Genomic DNA, 20,609 nt, shown 5'->3' on the forward strand with positions numbered 1-20,609 from the left:
TGTAAAAGGGTTGGGGTTTGGAATTTAAAAAATTCCCACCTGAATCTGTGAGGGTTGTGGAATAGCTACAATTTTTAAAGTTTAAATTACAGGAAAATCAAGCTCAGTGAGTAATGAAATTGCTTTACAAAGGTTTTTTTTTAGTTTTTTTTTTACTGTGCATAATTAAATAATTTAAGTGGAATTAAATCAAGAGATGAATGTCCCTTTAATAATAGTAGCCTACTATGTAAAATATTCCTAACATAAGCTATTATTTAAAGGGATATGAAACCCAAAAATGTTCTTTTTTGATTCAGACACAGCATACTATTTTTAAAATTCAATTTTACTATTATCACATTTGCTTTGTTCCCATGATTTTCTGTGTTGAAGAGATACCTAGGTAGGCATCTGGAGCACTGCATGGCAGGAAATAGTGCTGTCGTCTAGTGCTCTTGCAAATGGATAACACTCTTTTTTTCAAAACTGCTACCATATAGTGCTCCTAGAATGTGGCGGCTCCTAAGCATATGTCCCTGGTTTTCAACAAAAGATGCCAAGAGAACGAAGAAAAATTGATAATAGAAGTAAATTTAGAAGGTTGTTTAACGCCGCATGCGCTATTTGAATCATGGAAGATTTTGGGTTTCATATCCCTTTTAAAGATAAACCGTTTGGGCATGTCAAATCACACCTTTTATGCTGAAACAGAATTCAGACAGATGGCCCTCCCAGTAAGTCCCTTGAATGCCAGTTACATGCCTATATCTGACTAACTATAAGCTTCAGCAAGCCCTTTAAAGGGATAGTAAAGTCCACATTAAAATTCCATAATTCAGATAGGGCATGTCATTTTTAAACAACTTTCTCATTTTCTTTTTTTTCATCAAATTTGCTTTTGTTCTGTTAGTATTCTTAGTTGAAAGCTAAACCTAGGTAGGCTCATATGATAATTTCTAAGCCCTTGAAGGCCGCCTCTTAGCTGAATGCATTTGACAGGTTTTCACAGCTAGAGGGCGTTAGTTCATGTGTTTCATATAGATAACACTGTGCTCACGCATATGGAACTAGCACTAATTGCCTAAAATGCAAGTCTATCAAATGATCTGATATAAGGCGGCAGTCAGCAGAAGCTTAGATACAAGGTAATTACAGAAGTATATTCATATAATAGTGTTGGTTATGCAAAACTGGGTAATGGTAAATAAAGGGATTATCTATCTTTTTAAACAATACATTTTTTGGTGTTTACTATCCCTTTAATGCCCGTTACATGTCTACCTCTGACTAAGTATAGGCTTCAGCAAGCCCTTTAATGCCAGTGCTTTTCATGTGTTTCAAGAGATTAATGCAAATACCATGCCAACGTCACCCATCAGCACATTTAAACAGACAGATATGGTACTGGTTTCATTGCCTTGCAAACCAGTGCAGTGTGTCCTCTGTGGCAGCCAAGGATTAATGGTATCAACATACACACATCAGACTTCAGACCAAAGGCATCTCACAGTGTGTCCTTCTTTGGCAGACAAGGAAACATGCCACATTATGGTACAGCTAAAATGTTTGGGATTCAATTTACTTCTATTATCAAATTTGCCTCTTTCTTATTGTGTTCTTTGTTGAAGAGATACCTAGGTAGGTGTCTGGAGCACTACATGACAGGAAATAGTGCCGCCATCTTGTTCTTTTGCTATTGGATATCATTCTTGCAAAACTGCTGCCATGTTGGGCTCTAGACACAAGTACACTCCTTAAAGGGACACTCAGGTTAAATTACATTTTCATGATTCAGATACAGCATGTAATTTTAAACAACTTTCCAATTTACTTCCATTAAAAAAAATGTCTTTTATATTTACAATTTTTGAGTCACCAGATCTTACTGAGCATGTGCAAGAATTCACAGACTATACGTATATGCATTTGTGATTGGCTGATTGCTATCACATGGTACAAGGGGAGTGGAAATATACATACAAAAAATCTACTACTCATTTGAAGTTCAGACTAAGTGCTATTGCATTGTCTTGTTATATTGCATTTGTTGATTATGCAAATCTAATGTGTTGACTGGTCCTTTAAGTCACAACTTTTCAAAAAAAGATACCAAGCGAACAAATAAAATTTGGTAATAGAAGTAAATTAGAAAGTTCTTTAAAATTGTGTGTTCTATCTGAATCATGAAATAATTTTTTTTGTTTCCTTTTTAACTCCTTAACTCCAGCTGTTTTTTTCAATGGGGCTTGTGTTTTTGATATTGCATCAAGACCCATGCTATTAGGGGCCAAAAAAACCAATGCCACTCTGCTCTTCTTCTGTACCGCAGGCTGAGTCCATGGTCTAGGTGTAGATGAATTCCAGTAACTGGCTAAGTACTAGCCGACAGACCATAGGTGGCAGAAATCTGTGTTATGAGATTTAACATCGAGAGAGAGAAAAAATGTGTTCAATATTTTAATATAATGTTGTGTGTTTGGGCAGTTATATTTAAGCATTTTCCACTTAAATATGTTGGGTCTATGGATAACCTCCTCAACCATATCTCTCTGTGGACAGCTATGACTTGCACATTCTGCAGGGTGTTCAAGTGGAAACATGAATAGTGCTGTCCAGCATAACTATATGTATTTTTCTCCCCGCAGTATGTGTATTTGCAGTTGTCCAGCAAACCATAGCTGAGGTGGCTACCCTAGTTGGGTCTGTCAGGTATCAGTATCTTCTAAAATTAGTAGTAAATGTAATAGACTCCTAATGAGTCCTCTATCCCTTGTGCAGGTTCCTCCTGGGTCTAGACCAGCATCACAGCCGCAACCAGCAGCACCCCAAAAAATTTCCCCTTCAAAGAGCCCACAAATCTCTGGAAAAGGTACGTGTTCACTCCTGACCATATATATTTAACTATAGCATTTATTTTCTTCCATTCTTCTCTAGTTGACATTTTGCAACCTAACAGCTAGTTTACATTTTTATATTGTTAATTGAAATATCTGCATTTGCCTGTGGAAACCACCACCTACCCTGAAAATATGAATAACAAACATATTCTCTGTAGAAAAGCTATGTAAACAGGAGGCAGTTGCACCAATTGTGTGTCTCTCTCCTACAACTGCTGAGAGATTAGATATTTTGTATTTAAAATAGCTGGTTGTGCCCAGCCATAATAAGCATTCAAATACCTTGCTATGTTTAGGCATAGATAACATTAGCAGGTCTGCTTTTACCTGCAGGCTCAGTCAAATTTTTTTTATGCACATGATCAAAACCAGCTATTTTAAATACAAAAATAATCATGAAGGAGCAATTTCTCATAATTGTATACTCTGCAGTAGGTATAACAAATCTTTTGGAACACAGTAAGGGGAAACAAATGTTATAGTACAGTGTCCTTTTAACCCTTGCTCCATTTGGATGTAGGTAATACGTCATACAGTGCTTTGCCCAGCATACTGTGTTGACATAGTACCTACATACAACATAGAGGTGTATGTTGCGTTCCCTGCTGTCAGCTTAGACAGAGGAGACTACAGCTGGGGTAAGATGTCATCTGCCTTTATATGGTAAGCGAGAAACGATTGTGCTCCCTTACCATATAAAGGCAGATTGCCAATCGTTACAGAGAGTGACACTGTTTGTGTTACTCTTTGTAACAATCATCGTTGGTGCTGATTTCTGTTTAAATGGAGTGATGGCAAAAATGCTAAAGATTCTCTTGTACTTTGGCCAAGTTTTTTTTCTGAATTTCTCAGTATCCAAAGGGCTTAAGGGGACTTTCTATTCCAGAATTTTTGTTTGAAAAGATAGATAATGCCTTTATTACCATTTCCCAGTTTTGCACAACCAACACGGTTATATTACTACACTTTTCCCCTGTCTGATTACCTGGTTTCTAAGCCTCTGCAGACTGCCTCCTTATCTCGGTTCTTTTGACAGACTTGCATTTTAGCCATCAGTGCTGACGCAGCGGGAGTGAGCACAATGTTATGTATATAAGACACATGAACTAGCAGTGTCTAACTGTCAAAATGCACTGAGATAAGAGGCATCCTTCAACAGCTTAGAAATTTAGCATATGAGACTACCTAGGTTTAGCTTTCCACAAAGAATACCAAGAGAACAAAGCACATTTTAATGATAAAAGTAAATTGGAAAGTTGTTTAAAATTGCATGCCCCATCTGAATCATGAAAGTTTAATTTTAACTGGACTGTCCCTCTAAACTCCCTAAGCTTAACTTTTTCACACTTTGTCTGCTTCAACATATTCTGCTCCTGTTTCATTATACCTTCCTTTCATTCACCTTTTCTCTCTTCCTCTTAAATGTGTACACCAGTAAAGCCTTCTTATCAATTACTCTTCCTCTCCTCTTTGTCTCTCAGCCCAACAGCAGCTCCAGTTTCTAGAAGGGAGGCGGAAGCAGCTCATGGCTGCCGCTCTTCGTGCCAAGCAGCACCGTGACATGGAAGGTGCCAAGATGTTCTTGCGTCAAGCCAAGGGACTGGATCCTATGATTGAAGCTTCAAAAGGGGGAATGCCTGTAGATATCACAAAGGTAATGAAGTGGGCTCTGTTGGGTGATTTATATTACTAAAGGGACTGTGTACTTTAAAATAGTTTTGTGAAACGTAAGAGAAGTGTGGCGCTAAACTACAGACTCACTGCCCCTTCTAAATATCTCCTTCCCAAAGATAAAAGCAATCAATCAAACAGTGTGGATGGGCGCTAAAAGCGGAGTCAAACTAGTCAAATAATTAAACACTTTCACTCACAATGTTAACTTACAATTGCAATTTAATTAAAATAAAAATAAAAAACAGTTGTAAGAAATATGTTTCTATAGATAGTAAAACTCCTTATAGCATAAGAACAACAGCAATAACTATTTGCAGATGTATAGAAATCAATCTATTAGCTGTTAAGCAAAAAATAAAATTAAAACATTTTTAATAAAAGAATTCCAGCATTTATATAAAAACACATGAAATTAGCACTTTGAGGCTACCCAAATGGTAAAGTTGAATAATATAGTCCTGGGACGTCTCCCAATATGTAAACAATTAGGCTTAGATGGTATACTTTTGGCCTATATGTACTTAGCCGTGTACTGCAGACAAAATATTCCTTATTAGTTTGGTGATAGGCCTAATAAATCAGATGGATCATATATAGGTATAGTCAGTACTTAACTTTTATATCTTCAATATGTGTAATAATGCCTTCCTGCTTGGTGGTAGCCTGCCGTGGCTAGTGTGAAAAATATACTTTACAGTACCTCTGCAGTCCGTGATTCTGAGCAAATCTTCTATCTCTCTTAAAGGTGGGAGCAGCCGCAAAAGCAGCTTCATTACTCCAGTGATATTTCTCCAACATTGGTGTGTCCGGTCCACGGCGTCATCCTTACTTGTGGGAATATCTCTTCCCCAACAGGAAATGGCAAAGAGTCCCAGCAAAGCTGGCCATATAGTCCCTCCTAGGCTCCGCCCACCCCAGTCATTCTCTTTGCCGTTGCACAGGCAACATCTCCATGGAGATGGTTAAGAGTATGTGGTGTTTAAAAGTAGTTTTTTTATTCCACTATCAAGAGTTTGTTATTTTAAAATAGTGCTGGTATGTACTATTTACTCTGAAACGGAAAAGAATGAAGATTTCTGTTTGTGAGAGGAAGATGATTTTAGCAGACAGTAACTAAAATCGATTGCTGTTTCCACATAGGACTGTTGAGATGAAGTAACTTCAGTTGGGGGAAACAGTTAGCAGACTTTTCTGCTTAAGGTATGACTAGCCATATTTCTAACAAGACTGTGTAATGCTGGAAGGCTGTCATTTCCCCTCATGGGGACCGGTAAGCCATTTTCTTAGTCTCAAACAGAATAAAGGGCTTAATATGGGCTATAAAACTGGTAGACACTTTTATGGGCTAAATCGATTGCTTTATTTGGGCATTTTTTTTTTATTTTTTTTTATTTATTATTTTTATTAATGATTTTCGCAATACATGAAGACATAGATAAAAATACATCATACTGATATAGATTGTACAGTAAGTGCAAACATTCCATTCATGTCTATCAGATATGTGGGTAATGGGTCTCTTGCTCGGATGCCTTCAATTACGTATTAAAGGTGCAAAACAATATCAACGTCAATGTGATAAAGTTAAACAATTAATCTAAACAATTATCCTCAGAAATTGTCTCTTTACCTTCAGGTCCCCAGGTCCGGCCCCAAAGATATTTCATGTCCTAGCAGTATGAAGTAGCTATAGATATTTAGAACGGTCTGGTACTCTCCGAGGTCTGCAGCCCCTAATCTATGTGTCAGGCTAAGTTGCTATCTAACTCCAACTCTAATGGAGCTGTTACCTGTATGATAGGCCCTTCTGTGGCTAAGGGCAGTGAGTGTGAGATGTCACTATGGTGAGCAGAGTGGCCTACCCCGAAAGTGATTCCTGCCACAAAAATTTAGCATTTAAGATCATGTCTGTTTGATTTCGACACATGTAACCATATTTTTCCAAAGAGTACTGCTCCTCTACTTCCTCCAGCCACATAGATCTAGTCAAAGATACTGACTTTTTCCAGTGGCGGGGGCTATTAGCCTCCTCGCACTGTTGATGCCGATCTGTAAGACCAACAATCTTAACCTACATTTCAATTTGGGCATGTTGTTCAACAGTGCCATGTTTGGGGTCAACGTAAATGTTTCAGCCACACATTTCTTAAATTGTAGTTAAACTACTTTCCACAATAAGTGGACCCTAGGGCAGTACCACCACATGTGTAGCAAGTCACCGCGTTCTCCACACTCACGCCAACATAGGCTAGGTGCATTGGGGTATATACTCGACAGCCTAGATGGGGTCAGGTACCACCTTAAAAGGATTTTGAAGTTTAATTCTAGCAATACTGGAGAGGTTGAGGATTTTTTGACTGATCTAAAAATTTGTTCCCAGGTTTCAGGCTCTATGTGTTCTTTTAAGTCTGAACTCCATCTATCTGTGTAAGTCGGCAACATTGCCATCGGGTTGTTTGTAAGTAGCTTGCGTGATATGGAAAGAGTCCCCCTCGGTGTAATACCAGTGTAGCACAACTGCTCAGAAGGTCCGATTTGAATGGGGAGGTGTGTATATAATGGTGTAATTGTGCATATTTAAGCCATTTTGTGAATCTTCCATCAGCTATGTTAGTTAATTTATCTCTCTCTAGGAGCTTGCCCGCTTCTGTGAAGTTAAATAATGGGATTGTGTAATCCCATTCCGTCAGCCTTTGAAACCCTTTGTCTAGGCCTCCTACCATTTCTATGTTTAGTGTAATCGGGAACAGGGGGGATCTGTAGGTAGAGATGTAAGGTCTGGAGGCTATAATATGGTCCCAATTCTTAAAAAGTTGCTTATGTAATTCGAGTTGTCGGCATTGGGGGGGTCTGAGGTCTTTTGATACCCAGCAAAGAGCCTGTACAAGAGGTGCCCTAAGAATTTGTGAGTCCAACGTCACCCATGCCTTACGCTCTTGTGTATTATGCCAGTCAAGTATCCGTTGCATTGTCACAGCTTGATAATATTCCTCATTCTTAGGTAATCCTAACCCACCCTTCAAAATAGGTCTGTACATTGTATTTCTGTTAATTCTCGGTCTGCACCTACCCCATATGAATGTATTTATGCATCTTTGAAGTCTAGTTATGTACCAACTGGGCAGATGGAGGGGTACTGTTTGCAGTATATACAAGATTCTAGGTAATGTGGTCATTTTTATCGCCTGTATCCTCCCCCACCATGACAGAGGTTTGTTCGACCACTTCTTGAGGTCACGTTGTGTATTAAGGAGCAGTGTATTATAGTTTTTGTCAAATAGTGTTGTCTGGTTAGGGGACAAATTAACTCCCAAGTATTTTATTGAATCTACTTTTAATCTAAGCGGGCATGCCCTCGATAGAGATATGAAGTTAGGACCTGGCATGTTAATGTTTAAAATTTCGGATTTTTGTTTGTTAACTAAAAAGTTAGAAAAATTTCCGAACCTATCTAGTTCTAAAAGAACCTCAGGGATAGATGTAGAGGGGGATGATATTGTGAATAGCACGTCATCGGCGTACATCGCAACTTTATAGTCCTGCTGGCCAATTGTTATCCCTTTTATGTTCTGATTTCTGCGTATGTGAGATGCAAGGACTTCCATCTGTAGGATAAATAAAATTGGGGACAGGGGACATCCCTGTCGTGTACCGTTGTGTATTGGAAATGCTGATGATAGAATCCCGTTTGCCTTTACTTTAGCACTGGGATGACTATATAAACTAAATATCCTTCTCAATGTTTTGGGGCCGAATCCTATATTATTTAACGTTAATTTTAGAAATTGCCAATCAGTCCGATCAAATGCTTTCTCAGCATCAATAGCCACTAAAACTGACTCAATACCTTGGTGTTTAGCATAATCAATGAGTGTTATGGCTCTAAGGGTATTGTCCCTCGCCTCTCGGCCAGGGACAAATCCCACTTGATCGGTGTGTATTATATCTTTGAGGACCGCATTAAATCGGTTCGCTAAGACTTTTCCCAACAACTTTATATATGTGTTCAATAGTGAGATTGGGCGGTAGCTGGCTGGGTCGTCTTGTGGTTTGTCCGGTTTTAAAATTACAGAAATATGGGCATTTAGGGAATCTCTAGGGAGCTGTATGTCTCCGTCTAATGCGTTAAAAAGTGTCAGCAAGTGTGGGGCTATTATTTGTCTATATGATTTATAATAAAGGTTTGAGAGGCCGTCAGGACCAGGGCTTTTCCCTACTGGGAGATCTTTAATAGCTTTTAGTATCTCTGATAATGTGATGGGTCTCTCTAGGTCTGATATTTGGGTTTGTGATAGTTTGTTCAGGTTCGCTAACTCTATATATTCTATAGTTTGTTGTATGTGTGTCGCGTCATGCTTAGCATTTAGATTATATAGATGGTGATAAAAGTTTTGAAAGTGAGTTGCTATAGCCTTACTATCTTGGATATATGTTCCTTGTTGAGTTTTTAATCTGTGTATATGTGTTAGGGAGTCTCTATCCCTCAGAGTGTTCGCAAGAATTCTACCTGGGCGGTTGCCTTCATAAAAATATTTCTTTCGGAGCTGTAACGCTTTCCTCTGGGCCTCTGAGTAGAGGAGTGTTTTGAGTTCATTTCTCCAACATTGGTGTGTCCGGTCCACGGCGTCATCCTTACTTGTGGGAATATCTCTTCCCCAACAGGAAATGGCAAAGAGTCCCAGCAAAGCTGGCCATATAGTCCCTCCTAGCTCCGCCCACCCCAGTCATTCTCTTTGCCGTTGCACAGGCAACATCTCCACGGAGATGGTTAAGAGTATGTGGTGTTTAAAATGTAGTTTTTTTATTCCACTATCAAGAGTTTGTTATTTTAAAATAGTGCTGGTATGTACTATTTACTCTGAAACAGAAAAGGATGAAGATTTCTGTTTGTGAGAGGAAGATGATTTTAGCAGACAGTAACTAAAATCGATTCCTGTTTCCACATAGGACTGTTGAGATGAAGTAACTTCAGTTGGGGGAAGCAGTTAGCAGACTTTTCTGCTTAAAGGGACAGTTTACTCAAAAAATTTCTCCCCTTTAATTTGTTCCCTATGATCCACTTTACCTGCTGGAGTGTATTAAATTGTTTACAAGCAGCTTCTTTACCCTTATATTGGCATTTGAAATTGTTAATTTAGCATGTGGTATCCCCACCTATTCTGAAAGTTTGTGGCCGCGCGTACCAGCTATAGATAAGCTTTGTAAACACAGCCAGCAGAAGAAATTACACTCCCAGTGTGATAAAGCAGAGATAAGGTAATAAAATGTTGATTTTCCATTGTTCTCTCAAAATATTGGTGATTGTTTTAAGGACAGATATAAGATAAAGAAGCAGGTATATGTGCACAATGTGATACAGTAATGAGATCTGATTATACCTACAAGCTCAACCTATTTTATTAGGCTGTGGCTTCAAAACACAAAATCAGAGCTTTAATATACAGAAATAAACCTTAAAAAGCTAATTTTCATACATTTTTTACTCTGCAGTTGGTAAAAAAAGCAATTGTAAACACATTAAGGGAAAAACTATTTTACAGTATACTGTCCCTTTAAGGTATGACTAGCCATATTTCTAACAAGACGATGTAATGCTGGAAGGCTGTCATTTCCCCTCATGGGGACCGGTAAGCCATTTTCTTAGTCAAACAAACAGAATAAAGGGCTTATTATGGGCTAAAAAACTGGTAGACATTTTTATGGGCCTAATACGATTACTTATTTGGGCATTTTATCATATTTATGCTGACAATCTTGCATTTTATAAACTTGGGGAACGTTTATTAAATGGCAGGCACTGTGTTAGACCAACCTTTTCAGTCAGGGGCCTTCCTAGTTGTAGACTGAGCCTCATTTTCGCGCCATTACTGCGCAGTTGTTTTTTGAGGAGAGCAGGGCATGCAGATGCATGTGTGAGGATCTAAAAATTGCTGGAAAAGCTTCTAGAAGGCGTCAATTGGTATCGTATTCCCCTCTGGGCTTGGTTGGGTCTCAGCAAAGACTATAGCTGGGACTGTATAGGGGTTAAATTAATTTATAAACGGCTCCGGTTCCGTTATTTTAAGGGTTAAAGCTCTGAAATTTGGTGTGCAATACTATTAATGCTTTAAGACACTGTGGTGAAATTTTGGTAATTTTTGAACAATTCCTTCATACTTTTTCACATATTCAGTAATAAAGTGTTTTCTGTTTAAAATTTAAAGAGACAGTAACGGTTTTGTTTTAAAAAGTTGTTTGTGCTTTGTTGACAAGTTTAAGCCTGTTTAACATGTCTGTACCTTCAGATAAGCTATGTTCTATATGTATGAAAGCCAATGTGTCTCCCCATTTAAATTTATGTGATAATTGTGCCATAGCGTCCAAACAAAGTAAGGACAGTACTGCCACAGATAATGAAATTGCCCAAGATGATTCCTCAGATGAGGGGAGTAAACATGATACTACATCATCCCCTACTGTGTCTACACCAGTTTTGCCCACGCAGGAGGCCCCTAGTACATCTAGTGCGCCAATACTTATTACCATGCAACAATTATGGTAACTCCATAGCAAATATTTTATCCAAAATGCCTACTTATCAGAGAAAGCGCGATTGCTCTGTTTTAAACACTGAAGAGCAGGAGGGCGCTGATGATAATTGTTCTGTCATACCCTCACACCAATCTGAAGGGACCATGAGGGAGGTTTTGTCAGATGGAGAAATTTCAGATTCAGGAAAAATTTCTCAACAAGCTGAACCTGATGTTTGTAACATTTAAATTTAAATTAGAACATCTCCGCGCACTGCTTAAGGGAGGTGTTATCTACTCTGGATGATTGTGACAACTTGGTCATTCCAGAGAAATTATGCAAGATGGACAAGTTCCTAAAGGTTTCCGGTGCACCCCGACGCTTTTCCTATACCCAAGCGGGTGGCGGACATAGTAAATAAGGAGTGGGAAAAGCCCGGCATACCTTTTGTTCCCCCCCTATATTTAAGAAATTATTTCCTATGGTCGACCCCAGAAAGGACTTATGGCAGACAGTCCCTAAGGTCGAGGGGGGCAGTTTCTACTCTAAACAAACGCACTACTATTCCTATCGAAGATAGTTGTGCTTTCAAAGATCCTATGGATAAAAAATTGGAAGGTTTGCTTAAAAAGATTTTGTACAGCAAGGTTACCTTCTACAACCCATTTCGTGCATTGTTCCTGTCACTAACAGCAGCGTGGGTTCTGGTTCGAGGAACTAGAAAAGTCGCTCAGTAGAGAGGACTCCATATGAGGAGGTTATGGACAGAGTTCACCGCACTTAAATTGGCTAACTCTTTTATTTTAGATGCCGCTTTGCAATTAGCTAGATTAGCGGCGAAAAATTCAGGGTTTGCTATCGTGGCGCGCAGAGCGCTTTGGCTAAAGTCCTTGGTCAGCGGATGTGTCCATCCAAGACAAAATTGCTTAACATCCCTTTCAAAGGTAAAATTCTATTTGGACCAGAATTGAAAGAGATTATTTCAGACATCACTGGGGAAAGGGCCACGCCCCCTCCCACAAGATAGGTCTTTCAAGGCTAAAAATAAGTCTATTTTCGTTTCCTTTCGCATTTTCAGGAACGGACCGGCCTCTAATTCTGCATCCTCTAAGCAAGAGGGTAATGCCTCACAACCCAAACCAGCCTGGAAACCGACGCAAGGCTGGAACAAGGGGTAAGCAGGCCAAGAAGCCTGCCGCTGCTAACAAAACAGCATGAAGGAGTAGCCCCCGATCCGGGACCGGATCTAGTGGGGGGCAGACCTCTCTCTCTCTTTGCTCAGGCTTGGGCAAGAGATGTTCAGGATCCCTGGGCGCTAGAAATAGTTTCTCAAGGTTATCTCCTGGAATTCAAGGAACTACCCCCAAGGGGAAGGTTCCACATGTCTCACTTATCCTCAAACCAAATAAAGAGACAGGCATTCTTACATTGTGTAGAAGACCTGTTAAAGATGGGAGTGATACACCCAGTTCCATTAAAGGAACAAGGAATGGGATTTTATTCCAATCTGTTCGTAGTTCCCAAAAAAAGAGGGAACTTTCAGACCAATTTTGGATTTGAAGATTCCTAAACAAATTTCTCAGGTACCATCGTTCAAGATGGAAACCATTCGAACGATTCTACCCACTATCCAGGAAAGTCAATTTATGACTACCGTGGATCTAAAGGATGCGTTACCTACATATTCCTATCCACAAAGAACATCATCAGTTTCCTAAGGTTCGCTTTTCTGGACAAGCATTACCAGTTTGTGGCCCTCCCATTCGGGTTAGCCACTGGCTCAAGGATTTTCACAAAGGTGCTAGGGTCCCTTCTAGCGGTTCTAAGACAGAGGGGCATTGCAGTAGTACCTTACTTGGACGACATTATAATACAAGCGTCGTCCCTGTCAAAAGCAAAGGCTCATACAGACATCGTTCTGGCCTTTCTCAGATCACACGGATTGAAGGTGAACATAGAAAAACGTTCTCTGTCTCCGTCGACAAGAGTTCCCTTCTTGGGAACAATAATAGATTCCTTAGAAATGAGGATTTTTCTGACAGAGGTCAGAAAATCAAAACTTCTAAGCTCTTGTCAAGCTCTTCATTCTGTTCCTCGTCCTTCCATAGCGCAGTGCATGGAAGTAGTAGGGTTGATGGTTGCAGCAATGGACATAGTTCCTTTTGCACGAATTCATCTAAGACCATTACAACTGTGCATGCTCAAACAGTGGAATGGGGATTATACAGACTTGTCTCCAATGATTCAAGTAGATCAGAAGACCAGAGATTCACTCCTTTGGTGGCTGACCCTGGACCATCTGTCCCAGGGAATGAGCTTCCGCAGACCAGAGTGGGTCATTGTCACGACCGACGCCAGTCCTAGTGGGCTGGGGCGCGGTCTGGGAATCCCTGAAAGCTCAGGGTCTATGGTCTCGGGAAGAGTCTCTTCTCCCGATAAACATTCTGGAACTGAGAGCGATATTCAATGCTCTCAGGGCTTGGCCTCAACTAGCAAAGGCCAGATTCATAAGGTTCCAGTCAGACAACATGACGGACCGTGTGCGTATATCAATCATCAGGAGGGAACAAGGAGTTCCCTGGCGATGAAAGAAGTGACCAAAATAATTCAATGGGCGGAGGATCACTCCTGCCACCTGTCTGCGATCCACATCCCAGGTGTGGAAAACTGGGAGGCGGATTTTTCTGAGTCGTCAGACATTCCAATCCGGGGGAGTGGGGAACTCCACCCGGAGATCTTTGCTCAAATAACTCAATTATGGGGCATTCCAGACATGGATCTGATGGCGTCTCGTCAGAACTTCAAGGTTCCTTGCTACGGGTCCAGATCCAGGGATCCCAAGGCGACTCTAGTAGATGCACTAGTAGCACCTTGGACCTTCAACCTAGCTTATGTATTTCTCTTGTTAAGTGTATCCAGTCCACGGATCATCCATTACTTGTGAGATATTCTCCTTCCCAACAGGAAGTTGCAAGAGGATCACCCACAGCAGAGCTGCTATATAGCTCCTCCCCTAACTGCCATATCCAGTCATTCTCTTGCAAGTCTCAACAAAGATGGACGTAGTAAGAGGAGAGTGGTGTATTATAGTTAGTTTCTTAACTTCAATCAAAAGTTTGTTATTTTTAAATGGTACCGGAGTGTACTGTTTTATCAAAGGCAGCATTAGAAGAAGAATCTGCCTGTGATTTCTATGATCTTAGCAGAAGTAACTAAGATCCATTGCCGTTCTCACATATTCTGAGGAGTGAGGTAACTTCAGAGAGGGAATGGCGTGCAGGTTTTCCTGCAATAAGGTATGTGCAGTAAACATATTTCTAGGGATGGAACTTGCTAGAAAAATGCTGCTGATACCGGATTAATGTAAGTTAAGCCTAAATGCAGTGATTTAATAGCGACTGGTATCAGGCTTATTAACAGAGATACATACTCTTATAAAAGTGTAATATAAAACGTTTGCTGGCATGTTTAATCGTTTTTTTATATATGCTTTGGTGATAAAACTTATTGGGGCCTAGTTTTTTTCCACATGGCTGGCTTTATTTTTGCCTAGAAACAGAGGCTTTCCACTGTTATAGTATAAAAGTTACAGTTGGTGCACTTAAAATTACAAACTGTGACATTCAGCTTCCCTCAGCAGTCCCCTGCATGCTATAGGACATCTCTGATGGGCTCAAAAGGGTTCAAAAGTAGGAGCTGTGGCAGTTGTTATGACTGTTTAAAAAACATATTTTTCATTTTGTTAATCTGTTTTTTGTATTAAGGGGTTAATCATCCATTTGCAAGTGGGTGCAATGCTCCTGCTAACTTGTTACATACACTGTAAAAAACTTTGTTAGTGTAACTGCCTTTTTTTCACTGTTATTTCAAATTTTGCCAAAATTTGTTTCTCTTAAAGGCACAGTAACGTTTTTTATATTGCTTGTTAACTTTGTTTAAAGTGTTTTCCAAGCTTGCTAGTCTCATTGCTAGTCTGTACAAACATGTCTGACACAGAGGAAACTACTTGTTCATTATGTTTAAAAGCCATTGTGGAGCCCCATAGGAGAATGTGTACTAAATGTATTGATTTCACCTTAAACAGTAAAAATCAATCTTTATCTATAAAAGAATTGTCACCAGAGGGGTCTGTCGAGGGGGAAGTTATGCCGACTAACTCTCCCCACGTGTCGGACCCTTCGCCTCCCGCTCGAGGGACGCACGCTAATATGGCGCCAAGTACATCAGGGATGCCCATAGCGATTACTTTGCAGGACATGGCTGCAATCATGAATAATACCATGTCACAGGTATTAGCCAGATTGCCTGAATTGAGAGGCAAGCGCGATAGCTCTGGGGTTAGACGAGATACAGAGCGCGTAGATGCTGTAAGAGCCATGTCTGATACTGCGTCACAATATGCAGAACCTGAGGACGGAGAGCTTCAGTCTGTGGGTGACGTCTCTGAATCGGGGAGACCTGATTCAGAGATTTCTAATTTTAAATTTAAGCTTGAGAACCTCCGTGTGTTACTTGGGGAGGTATTAGCTGCTCTGAATGACTGTGACACAATTGCAGTGCCAGATAAATTGTGTAGGCTGGATAAATACTATGCAGTGCCGGTGAGTACTGATGTTTTTCCAATACCTAAAAGGCTTACAGAAATTATTAGTAAGGAGTGGGATAGACCCGGTGTGCCCTTTTCCCCACCTCCTATATTTAGAAAATTTTTTCCAATAGATGCCACTACACAGGACTTATGGCAGACAGTCCCTAAGGTGGAGGGAGCAGTTTCTACTTTAGCAAAGCGTACCACTATCCCGGTTGAGGACAGTTGTGCTTTTTCAGTTCCAATGGAAAAAAAATATAGAGGTTTACCTTAAGAAAATGTTTATTCAACAAGGTTTTTATTTTACAGCCCCTTGCATGCATTGCGCCTGTCACTGCTGCGGCGGCATTCTGGTTTGAGGCCCTGGAAGAGGCCTTCCATACAGCTCCATTGACTGAAATTATTGACAAGCTTAGAACACTTAAGCTAGCTAACTCATTTGTTTCCGATGCCATTGTTCATTTGACTAAACTAACGGCTAAGAATTCCGGATTCGCCATCCAGGCGCGTAGGGCGCTATGGCTTAATTCCTGGTCATCTGATGTGACTTCAAAGTCTAAATTACTTAACATTCCTTTCAAGGGGCAGACCTTATTCGGGCCTGGTTTGAAAGAAATTATTGCTGACATTACTGGAGGTAAGGTTCATACCCTTCCTCAGGACAGGGCCAAATCAAGGGCCAAACAGTCTAATTTTCGTGCCTTTCGAAATTTCAAGGCAGGTGCAGGATCAGCTCCCTCTACTTCAAAACAAGAGGGAACTTTTCCTCAATCTAAGCAGGCCTGGAAACCTACCCAGTCCTGGAACAAGGGCAAGCAGGCCGAAAGCCTGCTGCTGCCTCCAAGACAGCATGAAGGAGCGGCCCCCTATCCAACAACGGATCTAGTAGGGGGCAGACTCTCTCTCTTCGCCCAGGCGTGGGCAAGAGATGTTCAGGATCCCTGGGCGTTGGAGATCATATCTCAGGGATATCTTCTGGACTTCAAAGCTTCTCCCCCACAAGGGAGATTTCACCTTTCAAGATTATCTGCAAACCAGATAAAGAAAGAGGCATTCCTAAGCTGCGTGCAAGACCTCCTTGTAATGGGAGTGATCCATCCAGTTCCGCGGACGGAACAAGGACAGGGGTTTTATTCAAATCTGTGGTTCCCAAAAAAGAGGGAACCTTCAGACCAATTTTGGATCTAAAGATCCTAAACAAATTCCTCAGAGTTCCGTCATTCAAGATGGAAACTATTCGAACCATTTTACCCATGATCCAAGAGGGTCAGTACATGACCACAGTGGATTTAAAGGATGCCTACCTTCACATTCCGATCCACAAGAATCATCATCGGTTCCTGAGGTTTGCCTTTCTAGACAGGCATTACCAGTTTGTAGCTCTTCCATTCTGGTTGGCTACAGCCCCAAGAATTTTTACAAAGGTTCTGGGCTCACTTCTTGCGGTTCTAAGACCGCGAGGCATATCGGTGGCTCCTTACCTAGACGACATCCTGATACAGGCGTCAAGCTTTCAAATTGCCAAGTCTCATACAGAGATAGTTCTGGCATTTCTGAGGTCGCATGGGTGGAAAGTGAACGAAGAAAAGAGTTCTCTATCTCCTCTCACAAGGGTTTCCTTCCTAGGGACTCTGATAGATTCTATAGAAATGAAAATTTACCTGACAGAGTCCAGGTTATCAAAACTTCTAAATGCTTGCCGTGTTCTAAACTCCATTCCGCGCCCCAGGGTGGCTCAGTGCATGGAAGTAATCGTTTTAATGGTAGCGGCGATGGACATAGTGCCATTTGCGCGCCTGCATCTCAGACCGCTGCAATTATGCATGCTCAGTCAGTGGAATGGGGATTACACAGATTTGTCCCCTCTACTAAATCTGGATCAGGAAACCAGAGATACTCTTCTCTGGTGGTTATCTCGGGTCCATCTGTCCAAAGGTATGACCTTTTCGCAGGCCATATTGGACCATTGTAACAACAGACGCCAGCCTTCTAGGTTGGGGTGCAGTCTGGAACTCCCTGAAGGCTCAGGGTTCATGGACTCAGGAGGAGAAACTCCTCCCAATAAATATTCTGGAGTTAAGAGCAATATTCAATGCTCTTCTAGCTTGGCCTCAGTTAGCAACACTGAGGTTCATCAGATTTCAGTCGGACAACATCACAACTGTGGCTTACATCATCCATCAAGGGGGGACCAGGAGTTCCCTAGCGATGTCAGAAGTCTCCAAGATAATTCGCTGGGCAGAGACTCACTCTTGCCACCTATCAGCGATTCATGTCTCAGGGGTAGAGAACTGGGAGGCGGATTTTCTAAGTCGTCAGACTTTTCATCCGGGGAAGTGGGAACTCCATCCGGAGGTGTTTGCTCAATTGGTTCTCCGTTGGGGCAAATCAGAACTGGATCTCATGGCGTCTCGCCAGAACGCCAAGCTTCCTTGTTACGGATCCAGGTCCAGGGACCCAGAAGCGGCACTGATAGATGCTCTAGCAGCGCCTTGGTTCTTCAACCTGGCCTATGTGTTTCCACCGTTTCCTCTGCTCCCTCGTCTGATTGCCAAAATCAAACAGGAGTGAGCATCGGTGATATTGATAGCGCCTGCGTGGCCACGCAGGACCTGGTATGCAGACCTAGTGGACATGTCATCCTTTCCACCATGGACTCTGCCTCTGAGACAAGACCTTCTAATACAAGGTCCTTTCAATCATCCGAATCTACTTTCTCTGAGACTGACTGCATGGATATTGAACGCTTGATCCTATCAAAGCGTGGCTTCTCTGAGTCAGTAATTGATACCTTAATACAGGCACGAAAGCCTGTCACCAGCAAAATGTACCACAAGATTTGGCGTAAATATCTTCATTGGTGTGAATCCAAGAATTACTCATGGAGTAGGGTTAGGATTCCTAGGATATTGTCCTTCCTCCAAGAGGGTTTGGACAAAGGACTATCAGCTAGTTCTTTAAAGGGACAGATTTCTGCTCTGTCTATTCTTTTACACAAGCGTCTGGCAGAAGTTCCAGACGTTCAGGCATTTTGTCAGGCTTCAGTTAGAATTAAGCCTGTGTTTAAACCTGTTGCTCCCCCATGGAGATTAAACTTGGTTCTTAAAGTTCTTCAAGGGGTTCCGTTTGAACCCCTTCATTCTATTGATATCAAACTTCTATCATGGAAAGTTCTTTTTCTGATGGCTATTTCCTCGGCTCGAAGAGTCTCGGAGTAATTTGCCTTACATTGTGATTCTCCTTATCTGATCTTTCATTCAGATAAAGTAGTTCTGCGTACAAAACCTGGGTTTTTACCTAAGGTGGTTTCAATCAAGAGATTGTTGTTCCATCATTATGCCCTAATCCTTCTTCAAAGAAGGAACGTCTTTTGCATAATCTAGACGTAGTCCGTGCATTGAAGTTTTACTTGCAGGCTACTAAAGATTTTCGCCAAACATCTCACCTGTTTGTTATTTACTCTGGACAGAGGAGAGGTCAAAAGGCCTCGGCAACCTCTCTTTCTTTTTGGCTTCGGAGTATAATCCGTTTAGCATATGAGACTGCTGGACAGCAGCCCCCTGAAAGAATTACAGCTCATTCTACTAGAGCTGTGGCTTCCACCTGGGCCTTTAAAAATGAGGCCTCTGTTGAACAGATTTGCAAGGCTGCGACTTGGTCTTCGCTTCATACCTTTTCCAAATTTTACAAATTTGATACTTTTGCTTCTTCGGAGGCTGTTTTTGGGAGAAAGGTTCTACAGGCAGTGGTTCCTTCCGTTTAAGTCCCTGCCTTGTCCCTCCCATCATCCGTGTATTTAAGCTTTGGTATTGGTATCCCACAAGTAATGGATGATCCGTGGACTGGATACACTTAACAAGAGAAAACATAATTTATGCTTACCTGATAAATTTATTTCTCTTGTAGTGTATCCAGTCCACGGCCCGCCCTGTCCTTTTAAGGCAGGTCTAAATTTTAATTAAACTTCAGTCACCACTGCACCCTATGGTTTCTCCTTTCTCGGCTTGTTTCGGTCGAATGACTGGATATGGCAGTTAGGGGAGGAGCTATATAGCAGCTCTGCTGTGGGTGATCCTCTTGCAACTTCCTGTTGGGAAGGAGAATATCCCACAAGTAATGGATGATCCGTGGACTGGATACACTACAAGAGAAATAAATTTATCAGGTAAGCATAAATTATGTTTTCCACCGTTTCCTCTCATTCCCAGGCTGGTAGCCAGGATCAATCAGGAGAGGGCCTCGGTGATCTTGATAGCTCCTGCGTGGCCACGCAGGACTTGGTATGCAGACCTGGTGAATATGTCATCGGTTCCACCATGGAAGCTACCTTTGAGACAGGACCTTCTTGTTCAGGGTCCATTCGAACATCCAAATCTGGTCTCCCTCCAGCTGACGGCTTGGAGATTGAACGCTTGATTCTATCGAAGCGTGGGTTTTCAGATTCTGTGATAGATACTCTGGTTCAGGCCAGAAAACCGGTAACTAGTAAGATTTACCATAAAATATGGAAAAGATATATCTGTTGGTGTGAATCCAAAGGATTCCCATGGAATAAGATAAAAATTCCTAAGATTCTCTCCTTTCTACAAGAAGGTTTGGAGAAAGGATTATCTGCAAGTTCTCTAAAGGGACAGATCTCTGCTTTATCTGTCTTACTACACAAAAGACTGGCAGCTGTGCCAGATGTTCAAGCATTTGTTCAGGCTCTGGTTAGGATCAAGCCTGTTTACAGACCTTTGACTCCTCCCTGGAGTCTAAATCTAGTTCTTTCAGTTCTTCAAGGGGTTCCGTTTGAACCTTTACATTCCATAGATATTAAGTTACTATCTTGGAAAGTTTTGTTTTTGGTTGCAATATCTTCTGCTAGAAGAGTTTCAGAGTTATCTGCTCTGCAGTGTTCTCCGCCCTATCTGGTGTTCCATGCAGATAAGGTGGTTTTTGCGTACTAAGCCTGGATT

General features: G+C 41.3%; 1 protein-coding gene across 1 annotated transcript in view; it reads left to right on the forward strand.

Annotated features, from left to right (window-relative positions):
* CC2D1A (coiled-coil and C2 domain containing 1A) overlaps positions 1 to 20,609 on the forward strand; it is a 259,462-nt gene that overhangs the window by 38,708 nt on the left and 200,145 nt on the right. Inside the window, exons 14-15 of the mRNA XM_053718166.1 lie at positions 2,761 to 2,851; positions 4,361 to 4,533. Of these exons, the coding sequence (XP_053574141.1) occupies positions 2,761 to 2,851; positions 4,361 to 4,533 (264 nt within the window). The remainder of the gene's footprint in view (positions 1 to 2,760; positions 2,852 to 4,360; positions 4,534 to 20,609) is intronic.

This window comes from Bombina bombina, chromosome 6, assembly GCF_027579735.1.
Source record: "Bombina bombina isolate aBomBom1 chromosome 6, aBomBom1.pri, whole genome shotgun sequence".
Taxonomy (NCBI): Eukaryota; Metazoa; Chordata; class Amphibia; order Anura; family Bombinatoridae; genus Bombina; species Bombina bombina.